General features: G+C 43.7%; 2 protein-coding genes across 5 annotated transcripts; one reads left to right on the top strand and one right to left on the bottom strand.

Annotated features, from left to right (window-relative positions):
- Nucleotides 1–194: 194 nt before the first annotated feature.
- LOC150023139 (GDSL esterase/lipase At1g29670-like) lies at nt 195–15,326 on the top strand. The gene is made up of 5 exons (XM_090297653.1): nt 195–444; nt 13,065–13,189; nt 13,286–13,531; nt 14,764–15,007; nt 15,112–15,326. The coding sequence occupies exons 1-5, from the start codon at nt 195–197 to the stop codon at nt 15,324–15,326; spliced, it is 1,080 nt and encodes a 359-aa protein (XP_090153779.1).
- Nucleotides 15,327–16,651: 1,325 nt separating this feature from the next.
- Nucleotides 16,652–19,609, bottom strand: LOC150023140 (NAC domain-containing protein 73-like). 4 transcript variants are annotated; one of them, XM_090297656.1, is made up of 4 exons: nt 19,249–19,609; nt 18,897–19,098; nt 18,602–18,794; nt 16,652–17,639 (listed from the first exon to the last, which is right to left on the bottom strand). In XM_090297656.1, exons 2-4 carry the CDS (start codon nt 19,011–19,013, stop codon nt 17,092–17,094), a joined length of 858 nt encoding a protein of 285 aa, XP_090153782.1. In that variant the 5' UTR covers nt 19,014–19,098; nt 19,249–19,609; the 3' UTR covers nt 16,652–17,091. The 4 variants fall into 4 exon arrangements, with proteins under 4 accessions (XP_090153782.1, XP_090153783.1, XP_090153781.1 ...); XM_090297657.1 differs by having other exon boundaries at nt 18,897–19,095; nt 19,249–19,557; XM_090297655.1 differs by having other exon boundaries at nt 18,897–19,122; nt 19,249–19,557.
- Between the last annotated feature and the right edge of the window lie 336 nt (nt 19,610–19,945).

The following is a 19,945-nucleotide window of genomic DNA, read 5'->3' on the forward strand; positions in this document are numbered from 1 at the left end:
TTGCTAATGACAAAAAATTGAAACTCTTCGGCCTTCAACATGATTCATTCCCATTTCGTCGTAATTAAAAAAAAAGGAAAAAAAGTTCAACTTGAACACAAAAACACTATATATACATATGAAGGTTTCATTGTTTTTGCGACATAGCATATATTTACTAAAAAGCAAACCTCTATTGCCTTAGGCTTTTCTATATGGCAGCGAAAACTAAGATATCGTTAATTGTATCTCTTATTTATTTGGCTTTAAATTGCATGCGACAATATGTACATGGAGAATCACGAGTGCCTTGCCTTTTCATCTTTGGGGACTCTCTATCTGATGATGGAAATAACAACAATCTTCAAACAACTGCAAAGACAAATTACATCCCATATGGTGTTGACTTCCCATTAGGCCCAACTGGAAGATTTACCAATGGACGAACTTCGATTGACCTAATTGGTACGTAACACTCTTATCCATGCTTTAAGATGAGTACGATTAATTCAGTGTAAAAACATTTATATTATGAACATTATCGAATAACCACAAATTTATATTATGAACATTGTACCGCCCTGGTGGTCGGGTGTGATGACGTGGCATCCTGCTACAGTATAGGCGTGTTGACAAGGCGCCAGGTTGACAGTTGGGAAGGAAGTCGGGAGGCACGTGTAGTCGCCGATAGTTAAGTTGGCGTGTTCCGATCTCCAGCGTACCAGAATAGGCGATCGCCAGATTGGGGATGAAGTCGCCAGATGTGGACTTAGGCGACCAGGCAGTCGGAGATCGCCAGAACAAGCACATCGCCGAAGTTAAAGGAGAAGCAGATTATGAAGGCGGCCGGCGAGACCACAGGGAAGGTGTATGAAGGCCCTACCTCGCCAGTTTCAGTAGAGATCGCACTCCTGAGTTAGCTATGCACTGGGCAGTACAATGCATAGGTAACTTAGCCAAAATGAGAGTAGAAGCAGCGCCAAGTCAGTGAGCCTCCAGATGATGGCACGTGTACAGTTGGATACGAGCCACGTGTCCAAGTCTGTAACTGCCAGGAGAGAGAAAACCACCAGGTATATAAGAGTTCCTAACAGATTTTCTAAGGTACGCGCGTTCAGTTCATACACTTTACGCTTGCGAGTGACAGAGCTGTTTGTGAGAGAGATTTGCACGGTTCCAGTTCTTAGTATTTGGTGATACCGCCACTGACTTGAGCGTCGGAGTGCGATCGGCCGCAGCGGCGCCGTATCGTTTCTTTGCAGGTTCTTGAGATAGATCCGGAGGAGGAACGGAGGTGAGGAGCGGCGCGCACGTCGATCCTTTGACGAGGCATTCTCCAGCGCTCCGGTCAACAGGCAGGATCATCAGGCGCCCACCGTGGGGCCATGTAAAACGTGCTCCCATCCACAGCGTGAGTTCGTGGAGGTTTTCGAGGTTTTCTGCGCGGTTGTGTGCTGGTGCAACCGTCGTTCTTGGTTTCTTTGAGTTTCGTTCGGTGAAGTTTGTGTTTTAAACCGTTCGTTTGGTTTTTCGGTCGGTGGATTCGAGTTCTTTCGAGTGGTTGTTTGGTTCGCGGGGAAACGGTGGTTTTTGGGTGAAGCTGCGATTTTCTTCGAAGGTTCGCGGTGTTCTTGAAGTTCTTGCGCAGTTTCTTGAATCTTCTCCGATCGGTCGCTGATTCGTTCGTGGTTGAAGTGTTATTTGCTGTACTTCTGTGGTTCGCTGAAGTTAATGAGAAAGATGAGAAGCAATCGTTCCAGTCCCGTGGCTCCCGTCGCAGCTGAAGGCGACGCCGCCATGACCATGGCGCAGATGGCAGAAATGATGCGCTCATTGCAGGCCACTGTAGAAGCCTCGCGCGTCGAGCAGGCAAAGATACATGAAGACCTGGTCGCCTCCCGCGCCAGGAACGAGGAGCTCAGCAAGGTAGCTGAAGAGCTACGTCGAGCTCTTCAGGAGCAGCAGGGTCGTTCTTCAGCTGAAGAGGTGGCACCGTCGACGCCGCCTCGTGTGTTCCCAATGCCTTTCACTCAGGCGATTACCGACACGCCAATTCCCACGAGCGTGGTTCCGGTTAAAGCTGTGTTTACCGGCGTGGAGGATCCAGAGGCTCATCTGACCACGTTCCACACGCAGATGATGCTGTCGGGAGGGTCGGATGCCGTCTACTGTAAGATATTTGTGAGCACGCTCCAGGGAACGGCGATGGAGTGGTTTGTGAGCCTGCCCAACGGCCACATAACTAACTTTCAACAATTCTCGAAAATCTTTGTCGAGCAGTATATTGTGAACAAGGCACCACCCAGAGTGTCCTATGATCTGTTTGACATAAGACAGTACCATGGGGAGTCCCTCAGAGACTACCTCAATCGCTTCGGAGCACAGATGGTCAGATCGCCGGCCAAGGATGAAGAGATGCTGGTTTATGCCTTCAAGAAGGGCGTGCAGCCAGGGCCATTCTGCGAAGCCTTGATCAGGGCTCATCCAGCGACGTTTGCTGAAGTCAGGCGACTTGCGGTGGCTCACATCGCCGACGAGAGTGAGGTCGCCGAGAAGAGAGGCAGTGTGGCTCCCGTCAGGCCACGCGCCCAGACCAGGATCCAGCCACAGAGGGTGCTGGAAACGGCGGCGGCGGCCAGAAAGGATCAAAGGACTCGCTATCCTTACGATAGGAGAAATAAGGGAAGAAGCCAAGCGCGCCAACCGCCAGCACGCCAACAACCAGCACGCCGGGAATACAATCGCCCGCCTAAGCACAAATTCGTCATGGGACTAGCGGACCTGATCGCTATCCCTAACATATCTGCTAGATTGAAGGCGCCTGAGAAGGTGGGCGACAAGGTGCTAGGGTCGAAGCCGGATGTCTGGTGCGAGTTCCACCAGTGCTTTGGCCATAACCTGGACTCGTGTTTGTCTTTAGGATACCAGCTCGACGATCTGGTCAAGAGCGGGTTCCTAAACGACTATCTGCTGGACAGAAGGACCGGAGGGGCGTCGAGTTCCCAGCCGGCAGGCGGAGAAGCCCAGCAACATGAGATGCCTATCCATGGGGAGATCCACACAATTGCAGGGGGTTTCTCAGGTGGTGGATGCACCGCATCGCAGAGGAAAAAGTACGCGCGATCGGTGATGTCGGTGGACATGTTTGAAGATCACTCGCCCGACGTGGACATTACGTTCACCAAGCAGGATCTTCGGGACGTTGTGCCTCACGACAACGATCCCATTGTTATTTCGTTGATCACGGCGGGGAGGAAGGTTCACCGAGTTCTAGTGGACCAAGGAAGTTCGGCAGACGTGATGTTCTGGCCGACTTTCACGCAGTTGGAATTGCCCCTTGACCAGCTAAGGCCCTATGGAGGGTGCTTGTATGGGTTCGCTGGCGACCAGGTGGAAGTCAGGGGGTACATTGAGCTGAGAACCACGTTTACCGATGAGGCTGGGTCGAGGACGGAGAAAATCAAGTACCTCATCGTAAACGCCCCTTCAGCATATAACATCCTGCTGGGAAGGCCCACCCTTAACAGGATAGGCGCAATTCCATCGACTCGGCACATGAAGGTGAAGTTGCCGTCCATGGAAGGGGTGGTAATCACGATAAAGTCTGATCAGAAGGAAGCGAAAAGGTGCTATGAGAATAGCCTGAAAAATAAAAGATCAGTGAGCTATGTCACAACCACCCCACCGCCCGGTGTGAAGCCCAGACCGCCGATAATGGAGGAAACTGCCGGAAGGGACATAGAGATGGTAGATGCTGAGCTGGGGGAGAGAAATGCTGCCCTGGAGGAGGAAGAGGCGCGGAATCACCCGGAGGAAGCAAGGGAACTCGGAATCGCCAAGGCGGTGATCGCCAGAGAATCAAGGCCCAAGCCCGTCGAGCAGTGGCTCGAGAAGGAGATCGGGGGGAAAGTTTTCAAGCTCGGAAGATCTCTGGAGGTCGATCTCCAGGACCAGATCGCCAAGGTGATTGAACGGCATCTGGACGCGTTTGCCTGGTCCGCTTCGGACATGCCCGGGATCGATCCCGACTTCTTGTGCCATCATCTGGCGATGGATAACATGGTGAGACCGGTGCGGCAAAGAAGGAGGAAATTTAATGAAGAGAGGAGGCAGGCGATCAAGGATGAGACCCAGAAACTCCTCGCTGCAGGCCACATCAGGGAAGTCCAGTACCCTGAGTGGTTGGCGAATGTCGTGCTGGTGAAGAAGAGCAACGGGAAATGGCGCATGTGCGTCGATTTCACCGATCTGAATAAGGCTTGCCCAAAGGATTCGTATCCTTTACCAAGCATTGATGCCCTGGTTGATAGTGCTGCAGGGTGCAAGTTGCTGAGTTTCCTCGATGCCTTCTCGGGTTACAATCAGATCAAGATGCATCCCTTGGATGAAGAAAAAACAGCCTTCATGACGGAGAGGTCATGCTACTGCTATAAGGTGATGCCGTTCGGGTTGAAGAACGCGGGGGCCACGTACCAGAGGCTGATGGATCGAGTACTTGCACCAATGCTGGGAAGGAACGTGCAAGCCTACGTCGATGACATGGTCGTGACCTCGCAGGAGAAGAGCAGGCACGTAGCAGACTTGGAAGAGTTGTTCACGACGATCGCCAAATTTAAGTTGAAGCTTAACCCGGAGAAGTGCATTTTCGGCGTGGAGGCTGGGAAGTTCTTGGGTTTTCTTTTAACTGAAAGAGGAATAGAGGCCAACCCGGACAAGTGTGCCGCCATCTTGGCGATGAGAAGCCCGACTACAGTGAAAGAAGTCCAACAGCTAACGGGTCGGATGGCGGCCCTATCCCGCTTCGTGTCAGCGAGCGGAGAAAAGGGACATCCCTATTTCCAGTGTCTGCGGCGCAACAACAAGTTCGTTTGGACGAAAGAGTGCGAGGAAGCTTTCGTCGAGCTGAAGAAATATTTGGCGAGCCCGCCGGTTCTGTGCAAACCACTGGCGGGAATCCCTCTCAGGTTGTATTTCGCTGTGACTGAGAGGGCGGTGAGTGCGGTGCTCGCCCAGGACCAGGATCAGGCTCAGAAGCCTATTTATTTCGTGAGTAAAGTGTTGCAGGGCCCGGAAACGAGATATCAGGCCCTGGAGAAGGCTGCATTGGCTGTGGTGTTTTCGGCGAGGAGGTTGCGCCACTACTTCCACAGTTTCACAATACTGGTGATGACTGACCTGCCCATCCAGAAGGTCTTGAAGAAACCTGACGTCGCAGGAAGAATGGTGAAGTGGGCAGTCGAATTGTCAGAATTTGACATTAAATATGAGCCCCGAGGCCCGATCAAGGGACAAGTCTTCGCTGATTTCATAGTTGAGCTCTCTTCAGAGGCGACGCGGGTTGAAGGAGACGATTTCCGTTGGGTACTCTCGGTGGATGGATCGTCAAACCAGCAGGGTAGCGGTGCTGGAGTCATATTGGAAGGACCCAACGGCGTGCTGATCGAACAATCGTTGAGATTCGCCTTCAAAGCCAGCAACAATCAAGCAGAGTATGAGGCGCTGATCATCGGGATTCTGCTGGCTAAGGAAATGGGAGCCAGAGTGCTGATGGCTAAGAGTGACTCGCTGCTAGTCACAGGGCAAGTAACAGGCGAGTTCCAGGCTAAAGATCCCCAAATGGCGGCTTACTTGGCGTATGTGCAGGAATTGAAGAGTTCCTTTGCCTCTTTTGAAGTGGTGCATGTGCCCCGAGAACAGAATGCCCGAGCTGACTTGCTTGCTAAGCTCGCCAGCTCAGGCAAGGGGGGTAGGCAGAGGACAGTGATCCAAGAAACACTGAAGACGCCGAGGGCATTCGTAGCAGATCACCTGGTCCTTCAGATAAGCAAGTCGACGGAGAAGGCAGCGAGAAGCCATAAGTCTTTGACGCAAGAAACTCTGAGATCGCCGAGGGTCAGAGCTTGTCGAGGAGAGAAGGTGGATGTGATGCAGGTCTGCGCCACCCATGAGCCAGACACGTGGATAACACAGTACAAGCGATGCCTGGCGGATGGCCTCCTCCCGTTAGATCCAACAGAAGCTAGGAAGGTAAAGAAGAATTCCAGCAAGTATACACTGATTGATGGCGATCTGTACAGGTTTGGGTTCACTCACCCACTCCTGGAATGTATACACGGCGAGAAGTGCACGAGAATTATGGCAGAGCTCCACGAAGGAATATGTGGAAGTCACGTCGGGGGTCGAGCTCTGGCCGCCAGGACTCTCCGTGCAAGCTACTATTGGCCATCCATGAGAGAAGATTGCAAGAAGTATGCCCAGTGCTGCAAGCAATGCCAGCAGCACGCCGATTGGCACAAGGCGCCTCCCGAGGAGTTGAAGTCGATCTATAGCCCTTGGCCGTTTCATACTTGGGGAATCGACATCCTGGGACCTTTTCCACTGGCGATCAGGCAGATGAAGTACTTGGTGGTGGCGATTGAGTATTTCACCAAGTGGATTGAAGCAGAACCAGTGGCCCAGATCACCGCGCACAAGATCGAAGGCTTTGTATGGAAGAATATTGTGTGCCGGTTTGGAGTGCCTAAGCGCCTGGTATCAGATAATGGGACTCAGTTTGCAAGCCACCTGTTGAAGAAGCTTTGTGAAGGGGTTGGAATTCAGCAAGTGTTTGCATCCGTCGAGCACCCTCAGACGAATGGCCAGGTGGAATCAGCCAATCGGGTGTTGCTGAGAGGTTTGAAGAGAAGGCTCGAGAAAGCCAAGGGAAGTTGGGCTGAGGAGGTACCCCGTATAGTTTGGGCGTACCACACCACCGAGCAGTCAGGAACCCATGAGACCCCGTTTAGCTTGGTCTATGGGTGTGATGCCATGATTCCAGTCGAGATTCAGGAGAGCTCGCCGAGATTCCAGAACTTTGTAGAGGAAGACTCGAATGAAGAGAGAAGGCTGAACCTGGATCTGCTGGACGAAGTCAGGGAGGAGGCAAGGCTGAAAGGCTGAGGCGGTGAAGAGAAGGGTCGAGGGAAGGTACAACTCGAAGGTGATGCCAAGGCAGTTTAGAGAAGGCAATCTGGTGATGAGGAAGGCCCACCAGTACGAGATGGAGAATAAGCTATCACCCAAGTGGACTGGACCGTTCAGAATAACCGAGGCACTCGGGAACGGAGCCTATCGCTTGGAGACGCTGGAAGGGGGGGCGATCCCTCGTACCTGGAACGCCACACACCTGAAGTTGTACTATAGCTAAGAGCTTTGTAAGTAAAGACAAACACAAGTGTTATATTGCAGAGTTTCTGTTAAAACAGTTTCAAGGGGGCACTCTTTTTTCCCTAAGGAGGGTTTTTAATGAGGCCACCCAATAAAAGAAGAGTTTTCGAAGTATAAGGTGTTTTCAGATTGCATATGTGTTATTCCCAAAAGTTTCGAAGAAAGACCTTGTCATTCGTACATGATTTAAGGCACGAAAAGATATGTCGCGTGTTTTCTAAAGTTTTAAAAGTCCTCATCGTTTTTCGGCGATTAGAGGCACCAACTAAAGTTTTAAAGTCCTCATCGTTTTTCGGCGGTTAGAGGCACCAGCTAAGTTTTTAAAGTCCTCATCGTTTATCGGCGATCGGAGGCACCAGATCAAAGACCTCCTCGCCGTTGAGCGAGTGCAGGCGAGAAAGAGAAAAAGTCCTCCGTGTTTCTGGGAGCGAGAAGATGTAACTCCCGGGGCAACGTAGAGGCAAGTTAAAGACCTCCTCGCCGTTGTGCGGGCGCAGGCGAGAAAGGTCCTCAGTGCATCCAGGGGGGAGGAGATGTACGCCCTGGGCAAGTTGAGGCACCGGATAAAGTCCTTATCGCCGTTGTGCGAACTAAGGCCCATCAAAGACCCCCTCGCCGTCGAGCGAGTGCAGGCATGAGAAAGAAAAGGTCCTCAGTGCATCCAGGGGGGAGGAGATGTACACCCTGGGCAAGTTGAGGCACCAGACAAAGTCCTTCTCGCCGCTGAGCGAGTTAAGGCCATTTAAAGACCTTCTCGCCGATGAGCGAGTTCAGGCGAGTAAAAAGTCCTTCTCGCCGATAAGCGAGTTCAGGCGAGTAAAAAGACCTTCTCGCCGATGAGCGAGTTCAGGCGAGTTAAAGACCTTCTCGCTTACATGCGAGCGTAGGCAAGATAAAATCCTTCTCGTCTTGAACGAGTTCAGGTATGGCGAAGAGGGTGGAAGAAGCTTGAAAGGTGGCTAAGGTAGGTTCGAAGAGAACGCCTAGTCAGCCGGTCTTTTGCTCTGAAGTTCAAGGGGGCAAAGGAAGATCCCAAAGGGCGTTTCTACCCCAGATAAAGAAACGATTGCCAAAGCATGAGGCTGGGAAAAGTTGGTGTTGCCAAGAGGTCTTGGCGATCGGGAAAAGATTGAAAGACTTGTTTGATAAAGCAGGTCGAGCGGGACGATGTTTGAACCAATGGTTGAGTTACAGTTCATTGCTTGGAAGGTATTCTTATGATAAAGTTAGTGCCTCAAGAGTACAAGTTGTTTAAAGTAATTATTGCTTAAGTTTGAATCGGCTCGAAGAAGTTACGCCAAAGGTCATGTTTGCAAAATCGCTAAGTTAAACGTAGCAGAGTTAGGCATACAGAGAAAGTAAAGCGCTCAAGAGAAGTCAGAAGGCATATCCGAATTTCGCTATTGAAATAAGTAGCTGTTCAAAATACATGTGCAAGAGTTTTTACAAGGTAAATACAAGTGAATTCATAAAGAAGCAGATGGGGTAGAATTGGTTGAGCCTTCGGCGGGAACGACCTTCCCATCTACTACTTCGTTGTCTAACGACACCATGCTAAGGTCAAGATCAGGGAAGAGGCATGCAAACTGTTCTCGAGCGGCATCAAACCCAGCAACCAGAATCTGAGCAAAGCTTAGCTTAAGTTCTTCAATTTGCTTTTGAAATTCTTCGATTTGCTGTTGAAATCCTTCAACCTGCTGCTTAAGCTCCTTGTTCTGCTGCTCCAGCTCTTCGACCTGTTTTGGAGTTGTTTGTTGGTCTCTTGAGCTTGAAGAAGGTCGTCAGCCACCTTCTTAGATTCTGTGTGAGCCTGGGCCAACTCGGCAACCATCTTCACCTTCTCTTTGTTTGCCTCAGAGAGATCAGCCATGGCGTCGTCTCTTGCTTTCTCTACTTGCCCAAGTAGTTTCTCGCGGTCGATCGACCTTTGCTCCAGCTTCTGTACCTTATCGGCATTGGCTTGAATTTGAGCCTCCAGGTCGCTCGCCTTGGTGCGTAGAGGCACGATTCTGCTTTCAAGTTCGACTTTTTCTTGGGCAAGTTCATGGACTTTGCGGCGAAGGTCAACAGCTTCCTTGCGCGCAAGCCTAAGCTCGGTGTTTAGGGCATCCTCCACTCGAGAATGTTCCATTTCCGCGAGCGTCAGGCTGAATGACACCTTCTCCACCTCGACCTTCATTGTGCTGTTCTCGGTCTTGAGGTTGTAGATGTCATCCTGTAGCCGCCTGGTGGAGCTCTCCACAGCTCTCGTTATGATTGATGGGATATCCTCTGCAATGGTTTTGAGCTTAGCAGTCAGAGGTTCCCACATCCTCGTGACCTCAAGAGAAAGATTTGCAGCTTGGAGAGGCGCCAGCGGGGCTTGTTGAGGATTCTCGTCGCCGCCTTCCTTAGCAATATTTTCGGTGTTTGCTTCTTGGCGCGGCGACGCAATCGGGGACTCGGTGATTAGGATTGGAGAGGTGTGAGCGACCTCATCCCCGATTGGAACGATTCCTGCAGCTGAGGTGTTGGAAGGAGGGCCCCCCCTGCTGATATGTGCGGTGTAGAGGCGCTCGGGGGGTCCTCTAAGAAGTTTGGCTCCGGGGCCTCAGTTGCAGGTGGCGCAGTGGCCAATGGAACTGCTTGGACTGGTGGTGAAGGGGCTTGTGGTGCTGGTGGTGAAGGAGGAGGAGCGGGTGTTGATGGTGGTGTTGAAGCTGGAAGAGGGGGCGGGGCAGGTGGGGAAGATGGTGCCACCCTCTTCCTTTTCGTGACAAGGCCATCCTCTGTGACCTCGTCGTCCTCTTCCTCATCCTCTTGGACAACTTGGGGGGCTTTCCGTTTTGGCCTCTTAAGGACCAGTTTCTTTCGTTGAGTGGGCGCCTTAGGCGGTGATCGCCCCTGGATGATGGCCTTCTCGACCGCCGAGTTGGGAACCGTCTGGGAGCCGGTCGCCAACCCGTGGTTGCGGGCGAGCGCCTTTAGATCGGCGAGCATATTCTTACCCAACATGGTATCTGCGTAAAATGAAAGTGCATAAGTTAGCTTAAAGGAGAATGGAGTAAGTGTACAAGGCAATGAAACAGCAAAAGCAGGCATATGCAGAAAAGATAAAACCAAAGTCTTGTGTGTGTCGCACAAGACGCCCAGAAACAATATCAGAAGCAATGTGAAGACAAGGGTATAGCGTCCTAACCTATTTGGAATTCCAGCTGGTCCTCAAAGAACTCGAAGGAAATCAAGGTGGGGGTCAAGAATGTTATGTGGGCATCTGCCACCCTCTTCCAGAAGAGACAAAGGTCTCTGTCCAAAGCTCCCATGCTATCAGGACTTCTGGGCCTCCTGAAGCAGCTCTTGGACTCCTTCTTCCCCTTGTCCACCCAGTACAAGGGGAAACCGTCGAGAAGGGAAGCGTCTTTGTCGTTTGCGCGAACCTGGACGAACTTCCCCTTCCAATCCTTATACGACTGCTGGAAGATGGTGAAGATGGATCTCCCAGCAATGGCGTTCAGACTGACCCACAGGCGATCGCCTGGGTGTTTGGCCTCAAACAGAAATAAAAATACGTCCACTGACGCAGGCAGCCCCAGGTGGGCGCACGTTACCTCAAAAGCTCGGACAAACGCCCAGCTGTTGGGGTGAAGCTGGGCGGCAGCGATGTTGAGCTCGGTTAAGAGTTCCCTCTCAAATCGAGTAAGAGGGAACCTGAGTTTAACCTTTTTGAAGAGAGTGGTGTAGACGAAGCAGAAGGGCCCGTCGGCGCTCACTTTATCGTCGGCACACACTGGCAGAGTGGCTGGGCAAGGCAGCACCATCATTCTCTCATCGTGCTCCTTGTGGAATGATTGGTGGGCCTCGTCCCCATTGGTCAATCGCAGAACCGCTCCTGCGGTGTTCACCGACGACGTTTCCTTTAAGAGGGTTGAGTTAGCCCATGAGTATAACGTCTTGAAGTTTGGCAGTGGGGTGGGGGCTCCTCCAGCGTTTGGTGGAGTCGCCTGGGCCAGAGTGGTTTGAGAAGACGCGGGCCTCACAGCCTGCGAAGAGGGGGCACCACGAACTTGCGTAGAGTCGTGTGCTTGAGAAGGAGGGTTTCGCGCTGACGGAGGGGGGTTCGGGGTGATCTTCGTGCGAGTCGTGGTAGCAAACTGCAAACGAAGAAGAAAGGAAAAATAATCAGGAGGGTTACAAAGGCTGACTCGATCAGGGAGGGAAGGTGAAAGACGAACGAATGTGAGTTCGTTGCGACGATCGACAGAGCCCTAAGTTACGCAGAAGGAGAAATGGAAAACAGCCCACAGCGTATGCACCAGACAGTTACAGGATGATGCAAATCGGTGAAAATGCGAGAAAACACAGCAGATGAGGGAAAGTAGTTACCTTTCGATGATCGGGAGAATGTTGAAGGGAGGTGGTGATCTAGAGCGTCGAGGAACGTCGAGAGCTTTCGCAGGGGGAAATAAGAGCGTATGCAAGTGTGAAGAAAGTGATGGAACAGTAGGAGCGTAAGGGGTTTAAGGGTTTTCGAAACGGTTTGGGGAAGCGCTAACGGCAGATGAAGATAGCCGTTGATGAGAGCCACGTGTCGAGCGATGCGCGAAGGGTTTGGTGGAGCGTCAGAGCAGCAGAAAGTACTATCGCTTGGAATTCTGCGCCCCATGCCACGTAGACCGATGTTAACGAAGGCTTCTTCAGTCTTTTCGCTAGACAAAGTCTTCGCTTAAGACTGGGGGGCTTGTGTACCGCCCTGGTGGTCGGGTGTGATGACGTGGCATCCTGCTACAGTATAGGCGTGTTGACAAGGCGCCAGGTTGACAGTTGGGAAGGAAGTCGGGAGGCACGTGTAGTCGCCGATAGTTAAGTTGGCGTGTTCCGATCTCCAGCGTACCAAAATAGGCGATCACCAGATTGGGGATGAAGTCGCCAGATGTGGACTTAGGCGACCAGGCAGTCGGAGATCGCCAGAACAAGCACATCGCCGAAGTTAAAGGAGAAGCAGATTATGAAGGCGGCCGGCGAGACCACAGGGAAGGTGTATGAAGGCCCTACCTCGCCAGTTTCAGTAGAGATCGCACTCCTGAGTTAGCTATGCACTGGGCAGTACAATGCATAGGTAACTTAGCCAAAATGAGAGTAGAAGCAGCGCCAAGTCAGTGAGCCTCCAGATGATGGCACGTGTACAGTTGGATACGAGCCACGTGTCCAAGTCTGTAACTGCCAGGAGAGAGAAAACCACCAGGTATATAAGAGTTCCTAACAGATTTTCTAAGGTACGCGCGTTCAGTTCATACACTTTACGCTTGCGAGTGACAGAGCTGTTTGTGAGAGAGATTTGCACGGTTCCAGTTCTTAGTATTTGGTGATACCGCCACTGACTTGAGCGTCGGAGTGCGATCGGCCGCAGCAGCGCCGTATCGTTTCTTTGCAGGTTCTTGAGATAGATCCGGAGGAGGAACGGAGGTGAGGAGCGGCGCGCACGTCGATCCTTTGACGAGGCATTCTCCAGCGCTTCGGTCAACAGGCAGGATCAAACATTATCGAATCACCACAAACAGAACAAAGAATAAAAAATAAAGAAAATAAAACAACTTCAATGTCCCAATCCTTATACAAATATTTCAGAAATTTTTCAATACTTATACTTAAAGTGGCAAAAATCAACTTGCACAACACCGACCAATCAGACTTTCCATATCTTCAAATCAAACCTCAAAAATAAAAATGAAAAACCAAAAAAAAAAAAAAAAGTCTCTGCTACCCTCTCCGGATTCATACAACCAGTCTATACTATAAATAATACAAACAAAACCAGCCCTAAACAAAATACCGATAAAATAGACACCGACACACTTTTGGATTTAGCTCACTAATTAATTAGTGTTTAACTGTTAATGCAGCTCAACATCTGGGATTTGAGGATTTCATCCCACCATTTGCAAACACTAGTGGCTCAGACATACTTAAGGGTGTGAACTATGCATCTGGATCAGCTGGTATTCTCCCTGAGAGTGGCACACATATGGTATTATAACATCAACAGAAATGTTTTCAATACTCAGTTTTTTTAAAAATAGTTTTGTTTATTACTTATTATGATCAAATTGTTATGGATATGCAGGGTACGAATGTGAATTTGGGAGTACAGATGCAAAACCACAGAGCCACATATTCGAGAATTGGCATGAAACTTGGAGATTCTGACAAAGCTAAGGAACATCTTAACAAGTGTTTGTATTACATCAACATAGGCAGCAATGATTATATAAACAATTACTTCCTTCCCCAAATTTACAAATCAAGTACCACCTATACCCTAGACCAATATTCCAACATTCTTATTGATCAGTTATCTCAAAATATTCAGGTATTTACTTTTTTTTCTATTTTTTTTCTCTTTACTCTCACAAATTCACACTTTTAGGAATATGTAAATATAAATATCTATTAAAGATAATAATATCTCCTATACTTTTAAAATAAATTATTTTTTATTTATATATTGATTGGATTTAAATGTAATTTATTTACACTAGAACATGTTTGTATTTGAATTGAGAACTTTTTTATAGAATATTTTTTCTGAATTTTATAAAAGAAATTTTTTCATGACTGTGTGTGTGAACTCGATTATAAACTTTATTTCCCGAGATTAATTTGATTATTACAGAACTCATACCCAATAACAAAAACTGTCTTCAAATAAAAAAATTTTAAAAAAAAAGATAAACTAATGTCCCATGTGACGACGCGAACATGGGGTGGGGTGTAAATAGAAGACCTTAATGAAATATACAAGCCTAAGCCCGGCCCAGAAACTTCAACATACTTTGAAAACATTACAGTCGTGTTAATTACACAAAATTGGTGCAATTATATTTAGTTTTAGGAAATTTGAAATTTCTTATTTAGTTTCAATTTCCAAAATTAGATTTAGTAAAAAATTATATTTTTTAATCTTTTTATTGTACTTACCAATTTTTGTTTTGGTTTTCATTTAATTTCAATAAATATCATCATTTTTTTTATCTTTTCCAATATATGATTTTTTATTTCATCCTTTAAAATATCATGATAAAGAATGTTGCGATCTCAAAGAAATATTAAATAACAAAAGATGATAAAAAACAATAAAAGGATATTTTATAAAAGATTTGTTCATGATAAAAAAAATAAAAGATTTGTTTTATAGATTAAAAAACAAAGGACAACTCAAAAAATTAAAAAAAAATAGAAGTAAAAAACTTGATTAAGAGAATAAAATTATAGCAAAGGTTTTGAACAATTAATTTATACACTCTTGCTATATCTTTGTTACCTTTCTACCATCTCATTCATCAGGTTTACTTAGTTAATTTTACCTTCTACAACTCAAACAATCATTTGGGGTTCAAAATGCTAAAAACCCTAACACTTTGAATTACAAATCCACTTTATAGTGTTCATTTGGATCCAACTAATTAGCCATCATTTCACCTCCCAAATATGATTTACACCTATATATTGGATACATTTTTATAACTATAATTTATTTATTATAAAAATGAATAATTTTATGATTTGGTACAGTTATTATAAAAGTATTGTTTTTGGTGACAGGCACTGCATGAGGAAGTTGGGGCAAGAAAATTTGTCTTAGTTGGAATAGGTCTTATTGGTTGCACTCCAAATGCCATCTCTAATCAAAGCAGAAATGGATCTTATTGTGATGAAGAGAAAAACAATGCTGCGTTTATGTTCAACGTTAAGCTCAAATCTCTTGTGGATAATTTCTATAACAACTATTCTGATTCCAAATCCATCTTCATTAACAGCACTGCAGGAACCCTAGACAGTTCCCTTGGTATAATAACTCATTATTTGGCTCTCAAATTCAATAAAAAAAATTAAAAACATAGAGATATTCAGAACTTGTTTTCAGAAATTATCCTTCTTATGATATTTCAGGTTTCACTGTTTCAAATGCTTCTTGTTGCCCATCAGGGACGAATGGGTTGTGTGTTCCTAATGAAACACCATGCGAGAACAGAACCAAATACGTGTTTTGGGATCAATTCCATCCCACAGAGTCTGTCAATCAAATCACTGCAATAAGTTCATACAATGGTTCTAATCCAGCTTTTACTTATCCCATGGATATCACGCACCTTGTTCAGTCCTGAATCATTGTGATGAACAAACAACCCCTTTCATGCAATATTATTTTGTACTGTGATGAATAATTGTGTTGTTAAACACATTAATTACATATATTTTATAGTCCCTTATTATCTTACTTTGTTCCTGCTTCCAACAAAAAGTATTTACAACTTAATCTTTTTGTCCTCAAATTATAACTACATTAAACTTTCGAGTAAGTTATATTCTCCTTCTTTAAAAGATTTGAATTTTACATTATTATTTTTTATGTTAAAACGTAGCATTTAACGTAATCAAGTTAACTGCATTAAGTACTGTACTTTTCATATTATGTTAAAATATACAATTTATTGCATGCATTAATGTCGAAAAAGTGTCATCTAAAAGTTTCTTCTGATAAAAAAAATGGTCTTTGAAAATATTTTAGGTTTATCTAGCTACTCTATCCTCACTCAATCTATTGTTTTCTTTCTACACGTCAACTTTATCATTTAATTAAATTTGTGCTAAAGTATAATGTATAAAACGCTAATTAGGAGGAAGAAATTAACTTGTGGTATTGAAAATATTTTTAAAGACAATTAATTTAATAAAGGGTTAAATATTTTTTTAATCATGGAAAATATGTAAGTTTTGATTTTTATTTCATGAAAAAAATTATTTTCCAAAAAAAGAAATATAAAATAATTTTAATTCCTTTTATCTATTGATCTAAATCTAGTATTAATCGGTTTAGTTTGAATTTAATAAAAAAATATCATATATCAAACCCAAATTACTTTAATCTAGTTGGTCAAGTTTGATGAAACTAAGTCTAACCCATAAACACCTATTATATAAAGCTTAAGTTATTAAACTTATTTAATTAATATAAAATTTAATATTTTGTATTTATTTTTATTTATAATTATTTACTAAAACAAAATATCGAGAATTATATTAAATTTAACTATATATGTTTTAAAACTTTTAATTTTGTTACTGTATATATTATTCATGAGATATATGTTTAAGAAATGCATTTAAAAAAGATTAACTATAAATAATAATATATAAATAGTTAATGATATTACTTGAAAGTCATTGAATTAATGATAGATTTACTTGTAACTATTAATGATAGTAAATAGAATTAATGTAAGTAATTGAATTTTTTATTAAATACAATTAAATTTAATTACATACATTTAATAAAACAATATTACATAATGAAAGATTTGATATTATTTTTTTAAATATATATATATATATATATATATATATATATCCAGAATTAGTGACAACAAATTTATGTTAGGAAGACAATAAGTATAATTAAATTTTCAATAAATTAAAATTTTCGGGAAAATAGGCATGAAAACAGATTCTGTAGTTCAAGAAGGTGAAAGTCATGTTTTGTACAGGTTGATGGTTAGTCTTTAAGTACACAAGGACATGATGCCTTTCACTCTACTGTACAAAGCATGTATGTAGAAGCTAAGTACCCTAAAAAAATATAGAGAGGGAAGAAAAGAGAAAAAAAAGTTTACATCTAAATCTTCTTCTTTACTTCCCAACCTCTTACTGCCTTAATATGAGTATCTATGCATTAGTTTTCAAATGAAGCAATTTCTCTCCTTATTCTTGCCACCTTTCCTCTCCTCCTAACTACAGTAGGTTAATTAACTTGTTTTATTTATGCATAATATATAATTGAAATGCCTCAACATGATGAATTCTATGTATATATTTAATATAGTTGCTCTCATGGCCTCTTACCTTTCACCTTATAATTCTTCACTGCTTCATTCAAGGAATGTTGAAAGGAGCAGCTTCATGGACAGGAAAGTGGGGAATTACTTGAGCAGTGGTAGGTCTATGTTGAGCTCCTTGATCAAATGAGATGAAATTTGAATGGTAGTACTCAACAAAGCCGTTGTTTTTGTTTTTGTTATTGATCACCTCATGCACACTTTGACCCTTCATATGTTTCCCAGGAACTGATGAGTCTTTGATGAGAGAACTACATTGTCTAGGCTGTGTTTGGTAAAAAACTTTAGACACCACTAACTCTCCTTCTTTTTCCTCTTCATCACTGCCAAGATGGTATTGGTGCATGACCCAGTTTGTTTTCTCTGGCTTTCTTTGCTTTCCATAGTTTGTGTAAAGTACAAGGATTTTCTTGTACCCTTTCAACTTGGCACTGTTGTAGACTGGCCTAGTTTTACCTGTTTTGTGCCAACGTGTCTCACTGCCATCTTCATCTGAGTTCACCTTTCTCCTTTTCCTTGTTCCTGTGGTGTATGCCTTGGAAGGCCGGTGAAAGAAATGGCGGATCAGACCATCTTTGCTAACTCCTGCACACAATTTTCAATCAAGAAAGTAGATATGTTAATCCATATGCTCAAACATATTTTCCTGTCAAAATCATGTCTCTTCAAAATTCAACTTTTAGAAACAATATTATGTATTTCTTTTTTTATTCTCACGTGCATGTGTTCTTTCAGAATTTATATTGTTCGAGACACAATAAACATTTTTTTTAATAAAGATTTGATATTGGTTTTTCATGTGCAACTAATAATGTGTTGTTTTTATTCAACCTCAGGACTCTAATAGAATAGTATTTAAATAGATAGAATTTTATAATAAAACTATGACGTGTACGTCTTCAGTGAGACTATAATGCATAATTACGATAAGGAAAAGAAAATAAGAAGGATGTACTGTGTAATAGCTAGGTTAGTTGAAGGGTAATATCACCCTCAAAAGGTTTAATTCTTAAAATTTATGCATAAAAAGTACTTATGGACACCCCTGAAAAAGAAGAAAGACAGGTTGATATCTACTGTTCTACATCCGCCACTTGTCCAGAGGATAAGATAATATAAATAGTTTAAATTTAAAATTAATAATGTAAATGGTGCCACAAAGTTATTACTTCAACAAAACTGATGTTTCAATTTAATGTTATTGAGTCAAAACTAGTGACCATGTTACTGATGAATTATTTAGCTATATATGTGTTGCAAGTCAATATAAATTGCATAACAGTGAGGCTTAAATGTAAGTTATTTGACATAATTAAAGACAAATTTTTCTCAGAGAATAAAAGAGTAAGGGTATTAAGCACTTAAGAGAAGAGAATAAGAAAAAAGTAAATTAAATTAATTTAGTGATAAGTCTCTCTTTACATGGAGAGAAATTTATCCAAATAAAATGTAAAATTTTAAAGATTAATTGGACTCATCATAAATTAAGAAACATTTGAAACAGGATCTTAGAGATTGAGAATGTATATCTATATATTTTATTTGACCTGGCAACTTCTCTGGATGAGTATAGCAGATTCCATTCTCGCCTTCAAGTGTGGGAATGAACTCATCAATTAGAGGATGAAGCTTATGAATATCAGATCGCACCTTGGCTTCCAAATGTTCAAGAATCTCTTGATCTGTAGGATCAAACTTCACACCAGCAGGAAGTCCAGGTAGGTCATGAATTCCACCTCCCTAACAAATCAACACCACCAAAAAAAATGAAAAATGAATCAAACTAGATAAAAGCCAACAAGAAGGATAATAGTTTTTTATAGGAGTAATAAGAAGAAGAACCTGTTCTTGGCATTTGATATGATGACCACATGTAGGACAAGTTCTAATTAAGCTATCCTTTCGTCCCTCCGCTATGATGTTATGATGATTGTTTTCAGGGTCACTGCACTGAGTCATTTTCTTTTTTTTTTCTCTTCTTTTCGTCACTCATTCCATTTATGGACACCCTCTTTCTGTTGTTTGGTTTCCCTCTCTTCTGCTGCTATAAAACAAAAAGGAACACAGACTAAAGGAGAGAGAGAGAGAGAGAGAAACGTTTGAGTTAAGAGAGGGATTGAAAGTAGTAATAATTAAAAAAAGGGAGAAAAGGGAAACTTGTCTCTTCTAAAGCTTGTTCCCCTCATGCCATTACTTGTAAAGGAGTAGTGGGAAGGAATTAAATTCTCCCTCACTTTTGCATGAGTCGTGAATAATATTGCAGTGCTTCCCCAACCTCTGTGCTTGCACTTAACAAGAAAGTGAGAAAGAGATGCCCAAAAATCTAAATAGAGAATGAGATTAACAATTAGGGAGAGGGTTGGTTGCACAGGGAACATATAAGAATAAAAAAATGGGATTACTTTGATCTCAAGTTTAGTTCTGCTTTGTACATGGTATATGTGAAAACTTGTAGAAGAATAAATGTAGGTTTTTCGTCCCCTTTTGTTTTTGCAAGTGTTTTTGTCCCTTTTACTCTGACTAAAGGTAGCTCTTACGAGTTTCTTAAACAAATCAGGTTTATATTTGGAAAAGAAACAATCATAATATGGATAGAGAGTTGAGTGGGATTAGGGCAACCTAATGTATAAGCACAAAGAATTTAGGTCCAATGTCACCCTGGAGTGTAGATAAAGTTAAAAATTATATAAATACCAGAAAAAAGAAAAAAGAAATTAAATAGAAGTGAAACATTTTCAACCAACCATAACTCCATTTCTTCACGTAGACTTCTCAAGCATACTAAGAAACCCTTATCTCTCTCTTTCATGTCTTAGATCTCAATGTCAACAATGGTTGTAGGGATACATTATCTTTTGCCATATGGCCAAAGCAAACGTGATCTTGTGTCA

The sequence above is a fragment of the Phaseolus vulgaris genome, chromosome 11 (genome assembly GCF_051622355.1).
Source record: "Phaseolus vulgaris cultivar YP4 chromosome 11, ASM5162235v1, whole genome shotgun sequence".
NCBI classification, from domain to species: Eukaryota; Viridiplantae; Streptophyta; class Magnoliopsida; order Fabales; family Fabaceae; genus Phaseolus; species Phaseolus vulgaris.